General features: G+C 57.4%; 1 protein-coding gene across 8 annotated transcripts in view; it reads right to left on the reverse strand.

Annotated features, from left to right (window-relative positions):
* Nucleotides 1-403: 403 nt before the first annotated feature.
* Nucleotides 404-17,322, reverse strand: part of CARS1 (cysteinyl-tRNA synthetase 1) — a 108,003-nt gene continuing 91,084 nt past the window's right edge. For 6 of the 8 annotated variants that reach the window (XM_064287592.1, XM_064287590.1, XM_064287591.1 and 3 more), the window contains 13 exons: nucleotides 15,805-15,917; nucleotides 15,114-15,242; nucleotides 14,494-14,623; nucleotides 14,286-14,389; nucleotides 13,798-13,895; nucleotides 13,214-13,403; nucleotides 12,346-12,414; nucleotides 11,146-11,227; nucleotides 4,011-4,091; nucleotides 3,383-3,507; nucleotides 1,777-1,836; nucleotides 1,177-1,260; nucleotides 404-692 (listed from right to left, as the gene is read on the reverse strand). In XM_064287592.1, coding sequence (XP_064143662.1) covers nucleotides 558-692; nucleotides 1,177-1,260; nucleotides 1,777-1,836; nucleotides 3,383-3,507; nucleotides 4,011-4,091; nucleotides 11,146-11,227; nucleotides 12,346-12,414; nucleotides 13,214-13,403; nucleotides 13,798-13,895; nucleotides 14,286-14,389; nucleotides 14,494-14,623; nucleotides 15,114-15,242; nucleotides 15,805-15,917 — 1,400 coding nt within the window. In that variant the 3' untranslated portion in view covers nucleotides 404-557. The remainder of the gene's footprint in view (nucleotides 693-1,176; nucleotides 1,261-1,776; nucleotides 1,837-3,382; nucleotides 3,508-4,010; nucleotides 4,092-11,145; nucleotides 11,228-12,345; nucleotides 12,415-13,213; nucleotides 13,404-13,797; nucleotides 13,896-14,285; nucleotides 14,390-14,493; nucleotides 14,624-15,113; nucleotides 15,243-15,804; nucleotides 15,918-17,322) is intronic. The other 2 variants (XM_010601917.3, XM_010601918.3) reach the window with 1 other exon arrangement.

Raw genomic sequence — 17,322 nt, forward strand, 5'->3', positions numbered from 1 at the left:
CCGAGAACACGCAGACTCTCGTCTCAACCACGGGCTGTGACGCTCCTGGCCCCACCGGCACTCACGGTGGTCCTGGGCAGCTCGCCAGGGGCCGTCCTGCTGAGCCGCCCTTTGCTGCCGCCTGAATGCTGACTCGGATTTAGTCACGAGCAGCACGGAGGGAGACAAGCAGCTTTTGTTTGGGGCGCCAGTGGGTTCTGCAGTCTGAGCCGGTCTTTTTCCGACTAGAATGCCTCCTAATGTGCCCAGACACCAGGGATTAGCCGACAGCCACCAGCGTGGGAGGAGAGGCCCTGGGCCTGGGCTCCGGGCACCCGCAGTGATCTGCTGACCACACGGCGCAGCTGGCCACAGGCCCGCGAAGGGCTGAGCGAGCAGGGCAGATGGCAGAGAGGGTCGGGCCTCATGTTTAGAAGGATTTATTGCCCACGTTGCCGAGCCATGGGGACATGGGTTTGCAGGGGCAGGTCCTTCACACAGGGCTCGAAGACGAGCGTAAACGTGGTGGTACACAGGCCTGTCACCAGGAGGTGTGGTGTACGGGCCCCCACTTCTGCTCACTCCACACTTCCGTTCTGCATCGTCTGCAGGTACTCCTGGTGGAGCTTCTCCTGTGCCTCAAAGAGCTTCTTCAGCTTCTTGGCCTGGCCTTTGCTGAGCTCCCTGCCCTCGGTGTCATGTGTGGGCAGGCCCTGGGGGACAGAGGTGGAACGTGTGTCACCACAAGGCACCAGCCCCAGGAAGGCAGCATGGACAGCTATCAGCCCCAGGAGGGAGGAGGGGAGCATGGTTACCCATCAGCCCCAGGAAAGGACAGGGGAGCACGGACGCCCATCAGCCCTGGGAGGGAGGGGAGGAGCATGGATGGCTATCAGCCCTGGGAAAGGAGATGGGAGCACGGATGCCCGTCAGCCCCAGGACAGCCTGGGTACCTCAGGCAGGGGGCTACTCTGGGGTAGCCTTGGAACTTTGGGCAGGGGGCTGCTCTGGGGCAGCCCTGGCACTTCGGGCAGGCGGCTGGGTGTGCGATGAGAGCATGAAGCCTAATGTGGCTTCAGGTGAATGGCCTTCCCTGAAACTCACTCAAATGGGGCTCCACCTGCCCCAGGTTGAGGGTTCGGCCGCCCCAGCCTAACATGGCCCTACAAAGTCCTAAAGAAGAAAAGTAACTCTTACAGTGTTGTCGAACTTGGAGTATTTGTCACTCTCTGACAGGAACATCTCCCTGGGCGGGATCCTCATCCTTGCTAGCTTTGCTTCCTGGGATGCACGGAAGAAATGGTGCTCACACTTGGCAGCGCCAACATCACCCACCCACCGCCAGCGGGGTGCTGAGACGGGGAGAGGGACCACCACCATCACCCACCCACTGCCAGCCCTCACTCTCGGGGTGCTGAGACGCGGAGAGAGCACAGCAGGGGCAAGGGGAACCAGAGGAGGGTGACTGAAACTATAGCCGGCGCTCCTCCTAAGGGACAGCTGGGAGGCTGCTACGGGAATGGTCACCGCAGCACCGCGCCACACACAGACACTGTCTCCATCTTGTGCGCCATCAAAGGTCGCCCAGTGCCCCCTAGCTGGGACCCCTCCTCACCCTGGGCTCCCCACAGGGTGCCTGCAGTGTCTGCGGGTGGATCAGAAGGCAGCAGGGTTCCCCTGTGAGGACCCCACAGCCCAGAGGGTGCCCAGCAGAGCACGGGTAGGCATGAGCGTGGAGTCTGAGCCTATATTTCTGCCCAGGAGCACCCTCACCCAAAACAACCCCTTGGGCATTACCTCTTGTTCCTGCTTTTTCCTGGCAGCCTCCTCCTTCTTCTTTCTCTTCTCCTCCTCTCCCTAGGAGAGCAGCACAGGCCAGTGAGACAGGCTGCCCGGCCCCTCCACTGTGCTCCAGGCCTGGCTCGACTGCAGAGTCTAACCAGCCAACCCTGTGGACGGTGCTGAATGGCCCTGTGCTGAGGGGCTGTGGGGCCCTCAGAAGATAAGCCTGGCATTCCAGGAGGAGCTGCCAAGCAGACACAGGTGCAGGAAGCAGGGGCGGGAGGCAGAGGGGGGTGGGGCTCGGTAAACAGACAGAAGAGCAAACGTGGAGGTTAAAGAGATGCAGACCAGGGCAATGAGCTGGCCTGAGAGATGGCTACATCATGGGATGGGAACCATCTCCAAGAGGTCACGGTGACAGGGGAAGGAGCAAGGACCCGCCGAGGAGGGGCCACCAGGGTAGGGGCTGAGGTCAGCGGTGCTGGGTCACACTGGCCTCATGGGTCAGGGAGGACTGTGGGCTTGAGTTGGGGGGAAGGGACCTGTCAGATCACTCAGCGGCTGAGAAAGGGTTCCAGGAGGCTGGAGAGGAAGCAGGAGGCTGGCAGCCAGTGGGCAGCGAGGCAGGGGACGTCCCGAGGCTGCCTCGAGCTGGGACTGAGTCGCTGGGTACAGATATGGGGGGACCAGGCTGGGGACTTGAGAATCACTTCTGGCATCACAGCTTCTGGGGGCTCACTGCTAAGTGGAGCTGTCACGTAGCAGCTGCACACTGGGGTCTGGGGCACAGCAAGTTTTGGGGCCAGAGAGGGTTTGTGGGTCCCTCTGCAGAGATGGTGAAGCTGCAGGCTGGGAGCTGGGGGCTGCTCAGCTGCCTCGTCTCCGTGGGGTGCCTTGTGGGGCTGCACCCTGGTACGCTGACGCCGGTTGTGCATTGTCACCCGTTCTTCTCTCCACTGGATGCTGAGGTCCCGAGCGGGGGGACTTGCCCCTGCATCATGCCTGGGCCCTGAACCCTGGTTCCAGAACCCGCCCAGCTGACGCTGAGTTGATCCTGACTCACGAGGACCCCATGTTACATCAGAGTCGAACTGTGCTCCACAGGGTTTCAGTGGCTGATTTTCTAGAAGTAGATTGCCAGGCCTTTCCTCCAAGGTACCTTTGGGTAGACTTGAACCTCTAACCATCAGTTAGCAGCCAAGCGGTTAACTGCACCACCCAGGGACTGGTTCCTGGCACACAGAGTATTTGATAAAAGTTGAGGCTCCAACAAAAAATGGAACCAAGAAAGGGGGAAGTGAGTACTTGGGGATATGACTGAAGTAGCTGCGCAGGGCAGGGTGGAGGCTGCACTGGGAGAGGAGGCTCAGGGGAGATCACGGCCTCAGCTCAGAGGGAGGGGTGCCCAGATGTGCCTCACGGATCACTAAAGGCTGCTGATTTTCACCACAACTCAGGGGATAGTTTTTTACAAACAGATCCTTAGTTTTTTTTACCAAATCACCGAGACAGCACCTATCTAGTTAACTTCTCTGTCTTAATTTTGCTCTCGGACGTTTATAAATACTGAGATTTTAACTGGAGTATAAACACGGATTTTTAAAACACGAAGTATACAAACCCCAAATGCTTTCACGTTTTCAATAAACACCAAGGTGAAGTCACTGATATGACTCACCTTCTTCTTCTCTTCTCTCTCCTTTAACAAGGTCTCTCTGTCCACCAGCTTGACTACAGTGGGCAGTCCTGCACAACAAACAGCTGGTTGGACCATGCTGAGGCTCCCAGAAGCCCACCCCCCGCTGGGCAGGGCCTACCCACATCCTCATGTCCACGGGCTGCACCCGAAGGGGCCTAGGGCTCAGGGGACCCTCCCCCAACTGGGAGAACTGGACAGGCCCCTGAAACAAGCAGGCTGCAGTCCCTGCCTTACTGCTTGCACACAGACAAAATGAATTCCAGCAGAAGCAAACAGTTAACAGAGAGGCCAGCACAGAAGTCCAGGAAGGAGAAGGTGTTGTGACTCTGATGGGAAGGCCTTGCTAATCAGGACCTAAGACCCTGTGTCGTCTGAACATTTAAGAACACAGGCGATACCCTGCCTGGCAGGCCGGAGAGAGTGGGGCAGGGTTCTGGGCAGACAGGCCCCCACCTGGGGGCACCACGTGGGTAACGTTGATCAATACAAAGTGCACGTGCTCTTAGACTGACCCCCACACGCCCCAAGATACCCTGGATGCTCACAGCACCTTCATGGTCTTCCAGCCGGACCCCAAGCTCAGGCAGGATGTCATCCCTCAGGGCATCACAGAGCTGCAGGACCTCAGGAACTGGGGACAGAGGGAGAAGGCTGTCAGAACACAGGCCCAAGGCCACCAGCACGTGCCGCCAGGGACAGGGCTGCCGAGCTCCAAGGACACCTGAGGGAGCAGAGCAACCTCACAACTGACCAGAAGGAGGCCCCTCAGCGGCCAACGCCTGTCCCCCCACCAGACTGATGCCGCGCCGGCCAAGGCCTGAGGCCGCAGCAGATGCCTGATCGGCAGCCACACCACAGGCAGTCCCTGAGCCTCCCAGCTGGAACCCTCACTCTCCGGAGGAGGCAAACGTGCACACGCCTAGAGAACAGTCCTGGGGGTGTGAGGAGGGACAGGTGATTCAGGGCTACCCAGAGCGGGGGATGGCGAGCAGGCCGGGGCCTGGTTTGTCCTGGAATGGTGCAGTGAGTACTTGATACGGCCCTTCTAGACATCATCTTTGTGACCCCACACAATGACTGGGTGGGACGATGCAAATAAGGTGCTTGTGGCCCATCAAGGGGATTGGACAGCTTGCTGCTAATGCAAATAAGGTACACGGCACCCTTGTGGGGGCGGGACCATGCAGATAAGGCACACGGCACCCTTGTGGTGGCGGGACCATGCAAATAAGGTATATGGAACCCTAACCAGGGAATTGGTCAGTTTTGCCATCTCACTAGGCTTAAAATGAGCCATCCCAGAGGCAGAAAGTAGGGCCTCACTACTACCAAGAAGAGACGGGTGTGAGATGGTGTAGTGAGCTCTTGCCAACCCGTGGAGTAAGAGAGCTGAGTGCCCTTGGGTCAAGGCTTACTGGCAGGGCAGGTGCCTCTGGACACTTCTTGGTAGAGCTAAAGAGCTTTGTAACACTTGCCCAAGAAGGGTGGAGGCCGGGCTAAGGGGCCAAGGGCCAAAAAGAGGCCTGCTGTGCTGAGAAGAGGCTGTCCTGATAGAAGAACTGTATCCTGAATTGTAACCTGCTACTGCCCTAATAAACCCCGTAACTGTAAGCGTGGTCTGCGAGTTCTGCACGGCCATTGTAGCCATTTATTGAACCCCACAGGGAAGGAGAGAGTGCTGTGGGAGGGATAGTCGGTGACAGGATTACTAAAAAGGTTGGAGAGAGGAGTTATGTCTGACCTTCACCTCACAGAAATCAGCTTTGCGCTGATGGTGATTCTCTCTCCCCCTTGTGAAGTTAGAAGTTAAACACCCCTACTATGACATTTTTCCACCTGGAAAACTGATTTTACCACTCAGAATGAGTCTCACAAACCACCCAAGCACCCGGGTCACTCCAGAGAAGGGTCTGGGCACTGAGAGGCCACTGCTTCCACCGGCCTGGACGGCAAGTCTGAAAGACGTGGGCAGGCTGTCAGTCCAGGACCCAGCTGGGGTCTGAGACACTTTCCATCCCACTGAGCGGCCGGGTGGGACGGCTGCTGAGAGCCACATGGGGCCAGTCGCCAGTGCATGCTTGGGGCCAGGGGCTTCTCGGGTCTCAGAGCAGAGAGCCGGGACACGGTAGCTCCAAAGGCTTCGCCCCTGAGAGCCAGAACTCGAGGAGTAAAGGGTGTGGTTGTCAAGCGCAGCCCCGGGCGTTCCCCCAGCTCCCAGTGTCTCTCCCTGAGGCCTGCCCAGTCCGGTGGTGGAAATGTCAGATGTGGTGGGGCAAAGACCAGGATGGGGATGTGCACTCCAGTGACTCTGCGCCCTGGCAGTAGATTGGTGGGGGCCACGGTGCCCCAGCCGGTCCTCACCATGCAGCCCCAGAGCTGGGCTGGGCTCCGCACAAGGACTCCCATGTCCAGTCTGGCCTGTTGGCTCCACTGATGCCTCAGACAGGCAGGGAGCAAAGATGTGTGGTCTTTGGGCCTGAACAGGAAGCCCTTCAGGTCCAGCGCTGAGGAGGGGCCAACCTGGGCATGGCTCATAGGCCAGTTGTTGCCCTCAGGGGCACACACTATTTTGGAAGGAAAGCCAGCCAGCTTTTGTTATTGCCATCAGGACACTTCCTCCCTGCAGGTGGGCACCGGCCAGCCCCACCTGGGCAGACTCACAGACTGGACGGCTCCTGCCCCACTAAGCTCCCTGGGGGAGCTGCATGTCTGATCCAGCGCCCCTCTGGTCCACATGGCCCTCTGGGCCCGCTCCGCAGAGTTGAGGCACCGCCCCATCACCCCACATCAAGACTTGGTCTTGTCTGCACAGCTCAACTCTCTCTCTAGGTTTTATTTTGAAAGCTTCTGAGTACATTAGGTGGGCTTTCTTCTCCACCTACTCTCCTGCCCACCCTCTCCATCAGCCAGGTGAGGTCTTAAAAAGGTCACCAGCTATGAGTTTTGAAGAGTCCTAGGGACTCAGGAGGAAGGACACAATTTAAGGACGTAACAGTCACCCCTGGGAAATGGTGAGGGAAGTACACACCTGAGTCCCCAGAAGAGTGAAGCGCCAGGTGAGCCCAAGAGCAGCTGCCCATGGCCATCAGACAGGCCCTCAACGTTGGCCAGACGGTCTCCAGTCATGCGCGGGGGGCTTCAGAGTGGCGAGGTGTCGGTGGTCAAGAGGAAAGGCTCACCACCCATCGCTGTTGTTGTAGCTGCTATTGAGTTGACCTGGCCTCACAGTGCCCCTGTGCACACAGAAGGAAACACCGCCCAGTCCTGCGCCATCTTCACGGTCTCTCATGTGCTCGAGTCCATGCTTGTGGCTGCAGTGTATGCTGAGGGCCTTCCGGTCTGGGGGCTCATCTTCCAGCGCTGTATCGGACAATGTTCTGCTGTGATCCATAGGGTTTTCACTGGCTGGTTTTCAGAACATCGCCAGGCCTTTCTTCCTAGTCTGTAAACTCCTCTGAAACCTGCCCACCATGGGTGACCCTGCTGGTACTTCAGATACTGGCGGCATAGCTTCCAGCATCACAGCAACACACAAGCCACCACGGTAAGACAGATAGACAAGGAAAGGAGGGTGGGCCCAACCAATAGGACTGTGTCTGTTCAATCAAATCTAAGAGTCCAGCACTCACTGGCTTAAAACCCACAGCTTTGGTGAACTGTGGAGTCAAGCTCCCAACCCAGGGCGCAGAGTGGCCTCTCACCGCCAGCCCCAATGGTCTCAGCTTACACCTGCACTCCAACTTCCAACCTATGGAGCCACAGCTCACGGCTCTCACACGCTCAGGCCTCTGGCTCTGCTGCCCCCTTCCCCAGAACAGCCCAGAACCCCCTTTCCCAAGCACTCCAACTGCCTTCACTGGGCAGGGCCTACTGATTCCTCCACAAGGTGAAGTCCGGTGCCACTTTGCCCAGCGGGGCTCCCGGACCACCACCCTGGCGCCATGCCAGCTACGAGTCTCTCCTGCGCCCCCCTTCCTGCCCCCCAGGGAGGACACCATCCAGCCGGACTGGCTTCCCCTCTGACCTGCTCCCAGACTCTGGCAGCAGACTGCAGAGACTCCAGGTGTGATGTCCCACCAGCACAGAAGCCGCTGGGGAGGGGACATGTCTTAGTTACCTAGTGCTGCCATAACAGAAATACCACAAGTGGATGGCCTCAACTAAGAGGAGTCTACTCTCTCACAGTCCAGTAGGTTAGAAGTCCAAAGCCAGGGCGCCAGCTCCAGGGGAAGGTCCTTGTCCTCAATCTTCCCTTGGTCTGGGAGCATCTCAGCACAGGAACCTCAGGTCCACAAGGATGCACTTTGCTCCCGGCGCTGCTTTCTTGGTGGTATGACGTCCCCAAGTCTCTCTGCTCACTTCTGTCTTTTATATCTCTAAAGAGATTGGCTTAAGACACTACTAATCCTGCAGATCTCATCAATATAACTGCTGCTAATCCATCTTCAAGAGGACTTGAAGCACTTACTAATGAAAATCAAAGACCACTGCCTTCAGTATGGATCGTACCTCAACATAAAGAAAACAGAAATCCTCCCAACTGGACCAGTGAGCCACATCATGATAAATGGAGAAAAGACTGAAGTTGTCAAGGATGTCATTTTACTCAGATCCACAATCAAGAAATCCGCAGCAGTCAAGAAATCAAAAGTCACATTGCATTGGGTAAATCTGCTGCTGCAAAAAAGAAAAAGGACCTCTTTAAACTGTTGAAAAGCAAAGATGTCACCTTGAAGACTAAGGTGCACCTGACCCAAGCCATGGTATTTTCAATCACATCACATGCACGTGAAAGCTGGACAATGAATAAGGAAGGCCAAAGAGGATGTGATGCCTTTAAATTGTGGTGCTGGTGAAGAATATCAGACATGCCATGGACTGCCAAAAGCATGAACAAATCTGTCTTGGAAGAAGTACAACCAGAATGTTCCTTAGAAGCAAGGATGGCGAGACTGCGTCTTACAGACTTTGGACGTGTTGTCAGGAGGGATCAGCCCCTGGAGAAGGACGTCATGCGGACAGAGTCAGCAGAAAAGAGGGAAAGACCTTCACGAGATGGCCTGACACAGTGGCTGCAACAATGGGCTCAAGCATCACAACAATTGTAAGGGTGGCGCAGGGCCGGGCAGTGTCTCGTTCTATGGTATACAGGGTCACCACGAGTCGGAACCGACTTGACGGCACCTGACAACAACAACAATCGAGCTTATCACACCACAGTGACAGGGTTTCCAACGTATGGAGAAATCACGTCAGAAGCTAAAATGGCACACAATCACACACTCAAACAAGGGAACTATGAGCTAGCCAAGCTCACAGATACCTTTGGGGACACAACTCAACCCATGACTCTCCACCTTTGGCCCCCCAAATTCATGTCCTTGCTACATGTAAAACATATTCACCACATCGTATTATAGCAAAAGTCTTAAATCATCTCCTCCAAGTCCAAAATCCAAAAATTCTTCCTTACTGTGAAATCTAGACTACAAGTTATCTGCTTCCAAAGGTACGATGGCAGAACGGGCCCAAGGTAGACATCTCCATTACAAACGGGAGAAACGGGAGGGAAAGGACTAGCGGGCACCAAGCAAGGAAGAAGACATTACATTAGTCCTGCAAGCCTTGAAAATAACCCTCTGTTCTCTGAGACCATTTACACAACAGCACTGCCCTCCAGGCTCTGGGTGTTGGCCACACTCTCTGGATTCTGAGTGGAGGCCCCTCGGCCCTGGGCCTCAGTTCCGCCTTCCAGGCCCACTGGGACAGCAACTCTGCTCCCTCGGCTTTAGGCGCACCATTCTCCTAGTCCATCTGAGTGGCAACTCCACCCTTAGAAACACCAGAGGCCGCGGCTCCACCCTTGAAACCCCAGAGGTCCAGGCCGTACCTTTTGCAACTGAGGCGGCTTGGCTTCTTGTGTTCCTTGTCTCTTCAGCTTCTGCTTCTTGGTTTCTTGGCCTCTTAGCTCCTCAGGCCTCACGCCCACATCTGCCCTGCTGGGGCAAGTGTTCCAAAGCTCTGTAGCTCCCCCAGTAAGTGCCTGAAGGCCCCTGCTCCACCAGGAAGCCTCTTGCACACAGGCACTCAGCTCTCTTGCTCCGTTGGCCAGCTCCAGTGCCGCCTTGCACTGGTCTCCTGATTCTGTTGTTGCTTCTCTGCTGCCATTAGCCCTCTGCTGCTGCCGGTTCTCTGGTTACTACGGGTCCTCTGCCACTGCTGTTTATTCACAGTTTCAACACGGCTTCCACATTTTAAGTACCTGTTAGAGCAGCACCCCACTCCTGGTACCAAATTCTGTCTCAGTCATCTAGTGCTGCTATAACAGAAATACCACAAGTGGGTGGCCTCAACAAAGAGAAGTCCATTCTTTCACAGTCCAGCAGGCTAAAAGCCTGAACCCAGGGCGCCAGCTCCAGGGGAAGGCTTTCTCTCTTTGTCGGCTCTGGAGGAAGGTTCTTGTCCTCAGTCTTCCCTTGGTCTGGGAGCATCTCAGCAAGGAACCTCAGGTCCAAAGGACACGCTTTGCTTTCGGTGCTGCTTTCTTGTGGTATGAGGTCCCCAAGTTTCTGCTCGTTTCTCTCTCTTTTATATGTCAAAAGAGATTGGCTTAAGACACTACTAATCTTGTAGACCTCATCAATATAACTGCCACTAACCCATCTTATTACATCATAGTGATAGGATTTGCAGCATATAGGGAAATCACATCAGAAGAGAAAATGGTAGACAATCACACAAGGGAATCATGACCTAGCCAAGTTGACAGATATTTTTTGGGGACACAACTCAATCCATGACAGGACACATCCTAGGAGCTGCCGAGGTGGCACTTGGGGCCAGGCTGCCACTGGCTGGGCCAGCTCCCTAGTACCCCAGCTCCTTTCCTTTCATACAATCAGGAGGGCCCAACACACCCTAAGTCCTCAGTACCCATCAGTCGCAGCCGCTTCTGTTGTTGACTCATTCAGAACTGGTCAGGGAAGGCACGCGATGCCTGTCCGATACTGCACAGCTCCATGTTTAACAGGCTTAAAACTAGCCTTGAGGACAAAATTCAGAACCAGCATTTTCAGTTGTAAAACACACACGAGCATATGAACCCTGAGGAGTGAAGGACGGCTGAGTACGGAAGGTGGGGTGTTCCTGGGTGACACCCCACATTCAAGGCACCCATCCCCTGCCTCAGAAGCCCTCGGAAAAAGCAAGAGAGCCATGCTAGGAGCAGGTGACCACGGAGGCCCTGCCCGCCATACCGCGCCCCTCCACAGGGCTCTCCGATCAACACGACTGAAAAGCAGGGACAAAGCAGCTCCCACGCACCCAGCCCAGAGAGTCACCAGGGAGACACGTGCCCACTGCAAATGCACAGACGGTGTGAGACAGCAAGGCTGATGGTCCTTTGCCCCGACCTCGCAGTGTATCCTCTGCCCCTGGCCCCTAGCAGCCCTAACTGAAGGATGTCACATCAGTGGTCCTCAACTGCCCTGCAGGGACGTCGGTTGTGGCCAGGCTGCTGGGACCTATTGGGTGGAGGCCAGGGGTGCAGTTAACACCCTACAGTGCACAGGTTGGCACCCCCAAACAAGAATGTCCTGCCCCGAATATCAGGAGTGCCTGGTGGAGATCCCCCATCAAAGGAGCCTGCGGGAGGAAGGAGCCCCACTCTGAGCGATGGTCCTCACCTTTTTTCTCTCTGGCGATTCTCCTCACTCCTTCTCTGAATTCTGACAAAGCCTGTAGGTATGGCATGACCGTAGCCTCGAGCTGTGGGAAGAACAGATGGTTTTCTGAGGGAACCACCAATATTCAGCACCCACATCACGGCAGGGCCCTGGGGTGGCAGTGCTGCCAGGGACACTACTGCTGGGCACACCCGCATCTAGAAAAACAGGATGCTGGGGCGGCTTTGCCTTCTTTGAATGGTTCCTGTTGTGCATGGTGGTTACACGTATTAACAGGTGCTTTCTAACCACATGACAAAGGAGCCTCGGACAAGGGCAGGAGGAAGGGGTGTGTCGTAACAGACTCAAGTGTACCTGTCATACTAGATGGATGTCACATACCCCAGAAGCCCTGCATAAAGCACCGTTGTCTGCCCTCGAGCCAACTGAAGCAGAGGAGCCAACACGTGAGAGGGACTGAATGCGCCTGTCCCTGGTGAATGGCCTCTTGCCAGGCTCAGAGCCAGCTCCTTCCGACTGACCCCGGGCAGCGGTGCTGGAGCAGCAGGCTCTGCTCAGCAGGTGGGTGGACAGCAGACTGTGCCCGGCAGGATCTGGGCCAGCATCCCCAGGGGCAGAGGGGGACAGGGGTATCCCCTGCCAGCATGAACTCTGCTCTGTATGTCGACGTGCCTGTCAGTGAGACCGCTCACTGACCTCAGGTCAGTCTATACCGTGAGATGAGACTCCGGGACCAAGTCACAGGTGGGGATACATCTTGCCCAGGCTGGCCACGGGGGGCTCGACACACACACACAGGACAGCAGAGAAGCTGCCTGCCTGAGAGTTCATGAGGAAGGGCGTCGGCACGATGGCAGCTCAGCCCTGCCGACCCGACCAGGTAGATGCCCCCCCTCACTCATAACATGCTGGGAGCTGGAACTGAGGCCAGTCTGCAGTGTCGAGGCGGGTGGGGGGCAACACTGGTCCCCAAATATTCACAGGGTGGACACAGGAGGGGCAAGATTCTGAGAAGCTCCAGAGCATGGGTAGAAGCCCCAGGACATGGATGGGGGAGTGTGTGCAGAAGGTGGGAAGACCCTCATGGAGGCACCACTTCCCTTGGGGCAGCGACCTCAGGGTGGGGATGCTGCGGGGGCGGTCAGAGGGTGGTCTGACGACGCCAGGGGGGCCTCTTGGGGCCCCACTCATTGTACTCACGTTTAGGCTGGCCCCACGTCCTCCGACAGGGAAGCCCAGAGTGCTGTCCTCTTCGATGGCCCCAAAGATCTAGGCAGAGAAAGAACAGGACTCAGACGCAGGACCATTAAAAGCACTGAGGTGACACGCTGTGACCCAGCCCGTGAACTGTGCTGCTGCCCCGAGTGCAGGCATGGCGGCAGAGACTCCAGGAGTGACAGGTAGACATGGAGCTGAGAGGCTGGGACCCAGATGGGGGGCAGCTGCTCACCGCCCTCCTGCCCCTAAGACAAGCCCAGGTGCAGAGCTACCTGCTCGGCCCATGCAGCCCCACCTGCAGACAGGATAGTCGCCTCAAGCCCCCACTTGGCCCGTGCAGCAAACCCCTGTAGACAGGCAAATTGCCTCAAGCCCCCCCTTGGCCCTGTACAGCCCCCCTCCCCGCAGACAGGCAGGTCACCCTAAGCCCTTGCTCGGCCCTGTGCAATCCCCCACCCCTCGCAGACAGGCAGGTCGCCCCAAGCCCCTGCTAGGCCCCAGGAGTTAGCTGCACCAGGCTTCGGAGTGCCCAGCGCCAGGGGCATGAATGGGCTGTGTTTAAGGCCTCGCTCCCGTGCTGCCTTCAAATCCCAAGATGGGAGCAGAGAAAAACTGAGGTGAGGAAACGAAGTAACTCAGATGAGGGAACAGCTACGCAGGCTGTGCTTCTAAACCATAAAGTGTCAGGCAGGAAACAAGGAGTCACAGTGCCTGTCTTTCCCCAAGGCCATCTGGCGCTGGACAGCAGACTGAGCACCACCAGAGGCTCCCCTTCAGCAGTGGCCAGTTAGGTCCGCCCTGGGCCCGCCCTGACCGTGTATGTCTGGGGCCGGGGTGCCCCAGGCCTCACCTTGAGCAGGTATGTGAGGTAGAGGGCGATGTTCTCCAGCAGGACACGGTTGGGCCGCCTGCGGGCTGCCTTCCTGGCCGCCATGTAGTGGTTGCACTGGCTGACCAGGGCCCGCATCTCCTCCAGGACAGTGCGAGTATCCACGTTGTCACAGAGTGCCTCGTGCACAGCTGCCTTCCTGTTGTAGAAGCTGGCGGAAGAGGAGGGAGTGAGAGCCGTTAGACCCGACAGTCCACGGCGATGCCCAGGATGGCACGGGCTGGCAGCCAGAACGTGTGGCAGACGTGACGCACTCAGCGACAGGCTTCTTATCTTGTGGTGAGCACACACACAAGACGCCTGCCGTTTTCAGTGTCTTCTACGTGTGTGATTTAGTGACATCAAGTACGTTCATCATGCTGTGCAACCATCGCCGCTACGCGTTCCCAGATTTTTCCATCGGAGCCCACTACTCCACATACAGTTCTAAGGAGAATGTGGCCGTGCCACTGCCCCCGCCCCACCCCGAAAGGCAGAGCGCCAGGGACAGTACAGCGGCCTGGGCACAGCACACCAACAAATCCCCAGGAAAAGTCCCACCTTACTTTTTATTCAGTTCGGCTTCTTCCTCTTCCCACTTTTCAAAGTGCCCGGTCACGTCCACGGGAGCGCGGAGGAGGTCTTTCACGGTTAAGAAAAACTCCTAAAGTTAGAAAACTCTGTTAGATGGCACTTAGCCTACTTTCCCATCCAAAACTACCTGCTCGAGGGCTGCTCTGTTGGTGTGGTTTCACGGAGGTAAATGTGAAAACCCACAGCGTGTCCACATGACACAGTGCTGAGAGAGACAGGCTGAGGTTCTCCCTTGAGACAGAAAGCTGCTCCTATCTCAGCCGCAACGACACTCAAGTCAGCAGAACGCACAAGCCAGGAGGAGCGGTGTCGCACACGGACAACGATGGTGGCTCTGTGGTCCTCCCTCCCCAGTCTAGCTGCCTTCACCTGGGCCCTGTTCTCAGGGCAGTGGAAGGGGCCACGATCCCATCCCAGCTGACCCCATGGCCGCCCCCCAGCTCGGGAAGGACTCACTCACGTTCATGAACTTCTCGTACTGCAGGGCCGACTCCATGGTGTTGCTCGAGTAGTCAAGCGTGTCCTTCCAGGAGTGCATGAGGAAGGCCAGTCGCAGCTGTCGTGCTGCAGGAGACACCACAGCCATCCCTCACTGGCCCAGACAATTGCCGCGACCGCGTGCGCGGGAGGGAGGGAGGTGCACCTCATAGGCCGAAGCCGGTGCCTACCAGAGTGCTTCCTCAAGGCGTCCTGGATGGTGATGAAGTTCTTCAGGGACTTGGACATCTTGCAGCCTGCGATAGTCAAGTGGCCCGTGTGCAGGAAGTACCTGACCCAGCAGTCGTTCTCGAAGTAGGCCTGTGGCGGGGGGCGGGGGGGGTGTGTGTGCTGTGTGTGTGTTTGTGTGTGTGAAGGCCTCTGTGGGCTCTGTGGGTGGGAGGGCCTCTGTTGGGGGGGGTGAGGGTCTCTGTGGGGGATGAGGGTCAAGGGCCTCTGTGGGGGAGATGAGGGTCAAGGACCTCTGTGGGGGGCAGGGGTGACAGTCAAGAACCTCTGCAGGGGGGGTGAGGGTCAAGGGCCTCTGCGGGGGTAGGAGGGTGCTGTTAGTGCATCAGCCTCTCTCTCATTGCACCACACACGCCATATGCGGGCTCACTCCCTGGGGGGGTAGTGGGCTCCGGGGGGCCCGCAGCCAGCCTCCTGTTCCCAGAGGCCAGGCTGAGACAGTGGGAAATCCAGCTGAGGGAGAGCTTAGACTCCACGGACTCACTCGCCGGAGAAGGCAGATCGCACTTCCCCAGGCTACAGTAACCAACCCCTGGCCCGCCCACTGCCACGGGCCCCTCACCTCAGACTGTGCCAGCTCGTTGTCGTGATGTGGGAATCGGAGGTCGAAGCCGCCGCCGTGGATGTCCATCGAGGCCCCCAGCAGGGTGCCTGCCATGGCAGAGCATTCGATGTGCCAGCCCGGGCGGCCCTGGAAGCCGGACAAGCCAGTTACCAGCCAGTTGAAACCTCCTATTGACCCCAAGGCCGTGGGTCCTCGAACCTTAAGCTTTACACAACGGGGTACATGCAGCCCGTTTGTGAAACAATTAGGGAGTTTTTTTTCATTAAGAAAAGTTCAAAGCAGGAGCCACAGAGCCGAGGCTTTGCCAAATCGTGAGGTCTCTGACTGTCTTGATCTCCAGAGCCGCCCACCCTCCACAGGAAGCAGATATCAGCACCCCACCCCTTCTGGAGCTGTAATATCAACTTAGAACCAAAGTTCATCAGGACCTGGAGGCCTCAGAGGAAGCAAATCTGATGGCAACCCCACTGCAGACGGGGAACAAGGACCCAGGAAGGGAAGCACCTGAAACTCAGAGTCTCTGAGAAAAGAGTCAGAAACAGCCAGGTGTCTGGACCCAGGGGTCACTGGCCTCCACGTGCGGGGCAGCCTCCTTCCTGGGGCAAAGGCTCTGGGCTGTGCCAGCCCCTGTGGGCTGCCCTCTGGGCCATGCCAGCCCCCGTGGGCTGCCCCACCACGCCCTGCTCACCTTTCCCCAGGGGCTTGGCCAGGATGGCTCCCCGGGCTTGGAGGCCTTCCACAGGGCAAAGTCACTGGGCGATCGCTTCTCGTTCAGACGCTCGGCCGAGATGCTCAGGTCACCTGTGGACAGGGGCAGAGTGCTGTCACTCAGCCAAGTCCAGTGCCCCTCGCCCCTGTCCCATGCAGGCCTGCCCTTGCCAGGCTCACAGCACACCTTGTCCGCACACGCCTGTTCACTAAGCCGGCCCACGTGCTCTCTGGGTTTCCTGTGTCCAGGTATGGGTGTTGACCCAGCATTTAAACATACAAAACACTATTCGTACACTCAGCAGCTAAAAATTCACAAACCCAGGTCCAACAGCAAACACCTGACCTGCGCACATACCTGGATTTCCTTAAACATCGACCCTCCTGCCCCTGCCTTGCCCTGTCTGTGGTCCTCTACTCGTCCAGAACCAACCGGTGGTGCTCTGGCCCTGAGGGTAGGCCACTAGACCGTCTCGGGGGCCTGGCCTAGGCAGCGGGACCGCCATATCAATGCCACATGACTTCCAGGGAAAGGAGGTGCGGTGCTGGGAGGCACTAGGGTGGCTGAATCTGCTGTGTGCTGCTCAGTGGAGCCTGGGGGGTAGTGGCGGGGAATGGGGCACCTTGTCCACCCTGTGTTCATGTATGGTCCGCGGAGGAAGGCTCCATGGGAGCTGAGAGTGAGGATGAGCACCGCCCTTCCTGGTGTGAGGCCCAGCCCCGGCTGAGGCTCCGCAGGAAGCAGTCAGCTCTCGCTGGGCTCACAAGGGCTGGCCCGCCCCTGTCCTGCAGAGGAGACCTGAAGGAGCACTCTATGCATGGAGGTGGGGATGTATGGCTGACTGGCACACTGTGGTAAGCACGAGCTGGGAGGTCACCAGTCCCCAGGGAGGAACACACGGTCATCACAGGAGACTTCCCTGACAACACGTGGCACAGGGGCCGCCCGCGCTCCGGAGCCACGCACTCAGGCCCTAAGGCACAGGGTCCCCCCTGCGCAGCATCTACGCATGGGCTCTTCTGGGTGCTGTCGCCCCTGGTGCAGAGCACCCAGGCAGGAGGCACAGATCCCATGAAGGGTCCAGACTCCTGCGCCCTGGAAAGGGCTGCAGTGCAACCTCAACGAACCCCACTTTGCAAGGAACCCCTCACGTCCCACACTAAGCTCCCCGAGGAACAGGGCGGGGTCGGGGGGGGTGCAACGCTGAAGACACTTTACAAACACAAGCTTTATGATCGTAAACCAGGGACTGGAGAGAGAACAGCTAGACGACACAGGAGAACGCTGCCCTGTGATCTTTTAACGCAGCAATTAACTACTACGCTTCGCTGTACTGATTTGCAGGTTTAAAAAAAAATTCCAGGCAAAAGCAAAATGCAGACACACTTGGTAAACAGGAAGATCTCAATGACGGGCTCTATCTGTTTCCCACTGTTCTGTGAGCAGCTTTACCGCGTCATTAGCAGTCATGCCAAAGCCGATTCACTGGCTCCATGA

Source organism: Loxodonta africana, chromosome 7 (assembly GCF_030014295.1).
Source record: "Loxodonta africana isolate mLoxAfr1 chromosome 7, mLoxAfr1.hap2, whole genome shotgun sequence".
NCBI lineage: Eukaryota > Metazoa > Chordata > Mammalia > Proboscidea > Elephantidae > Loxodonta > Loxodonta africana.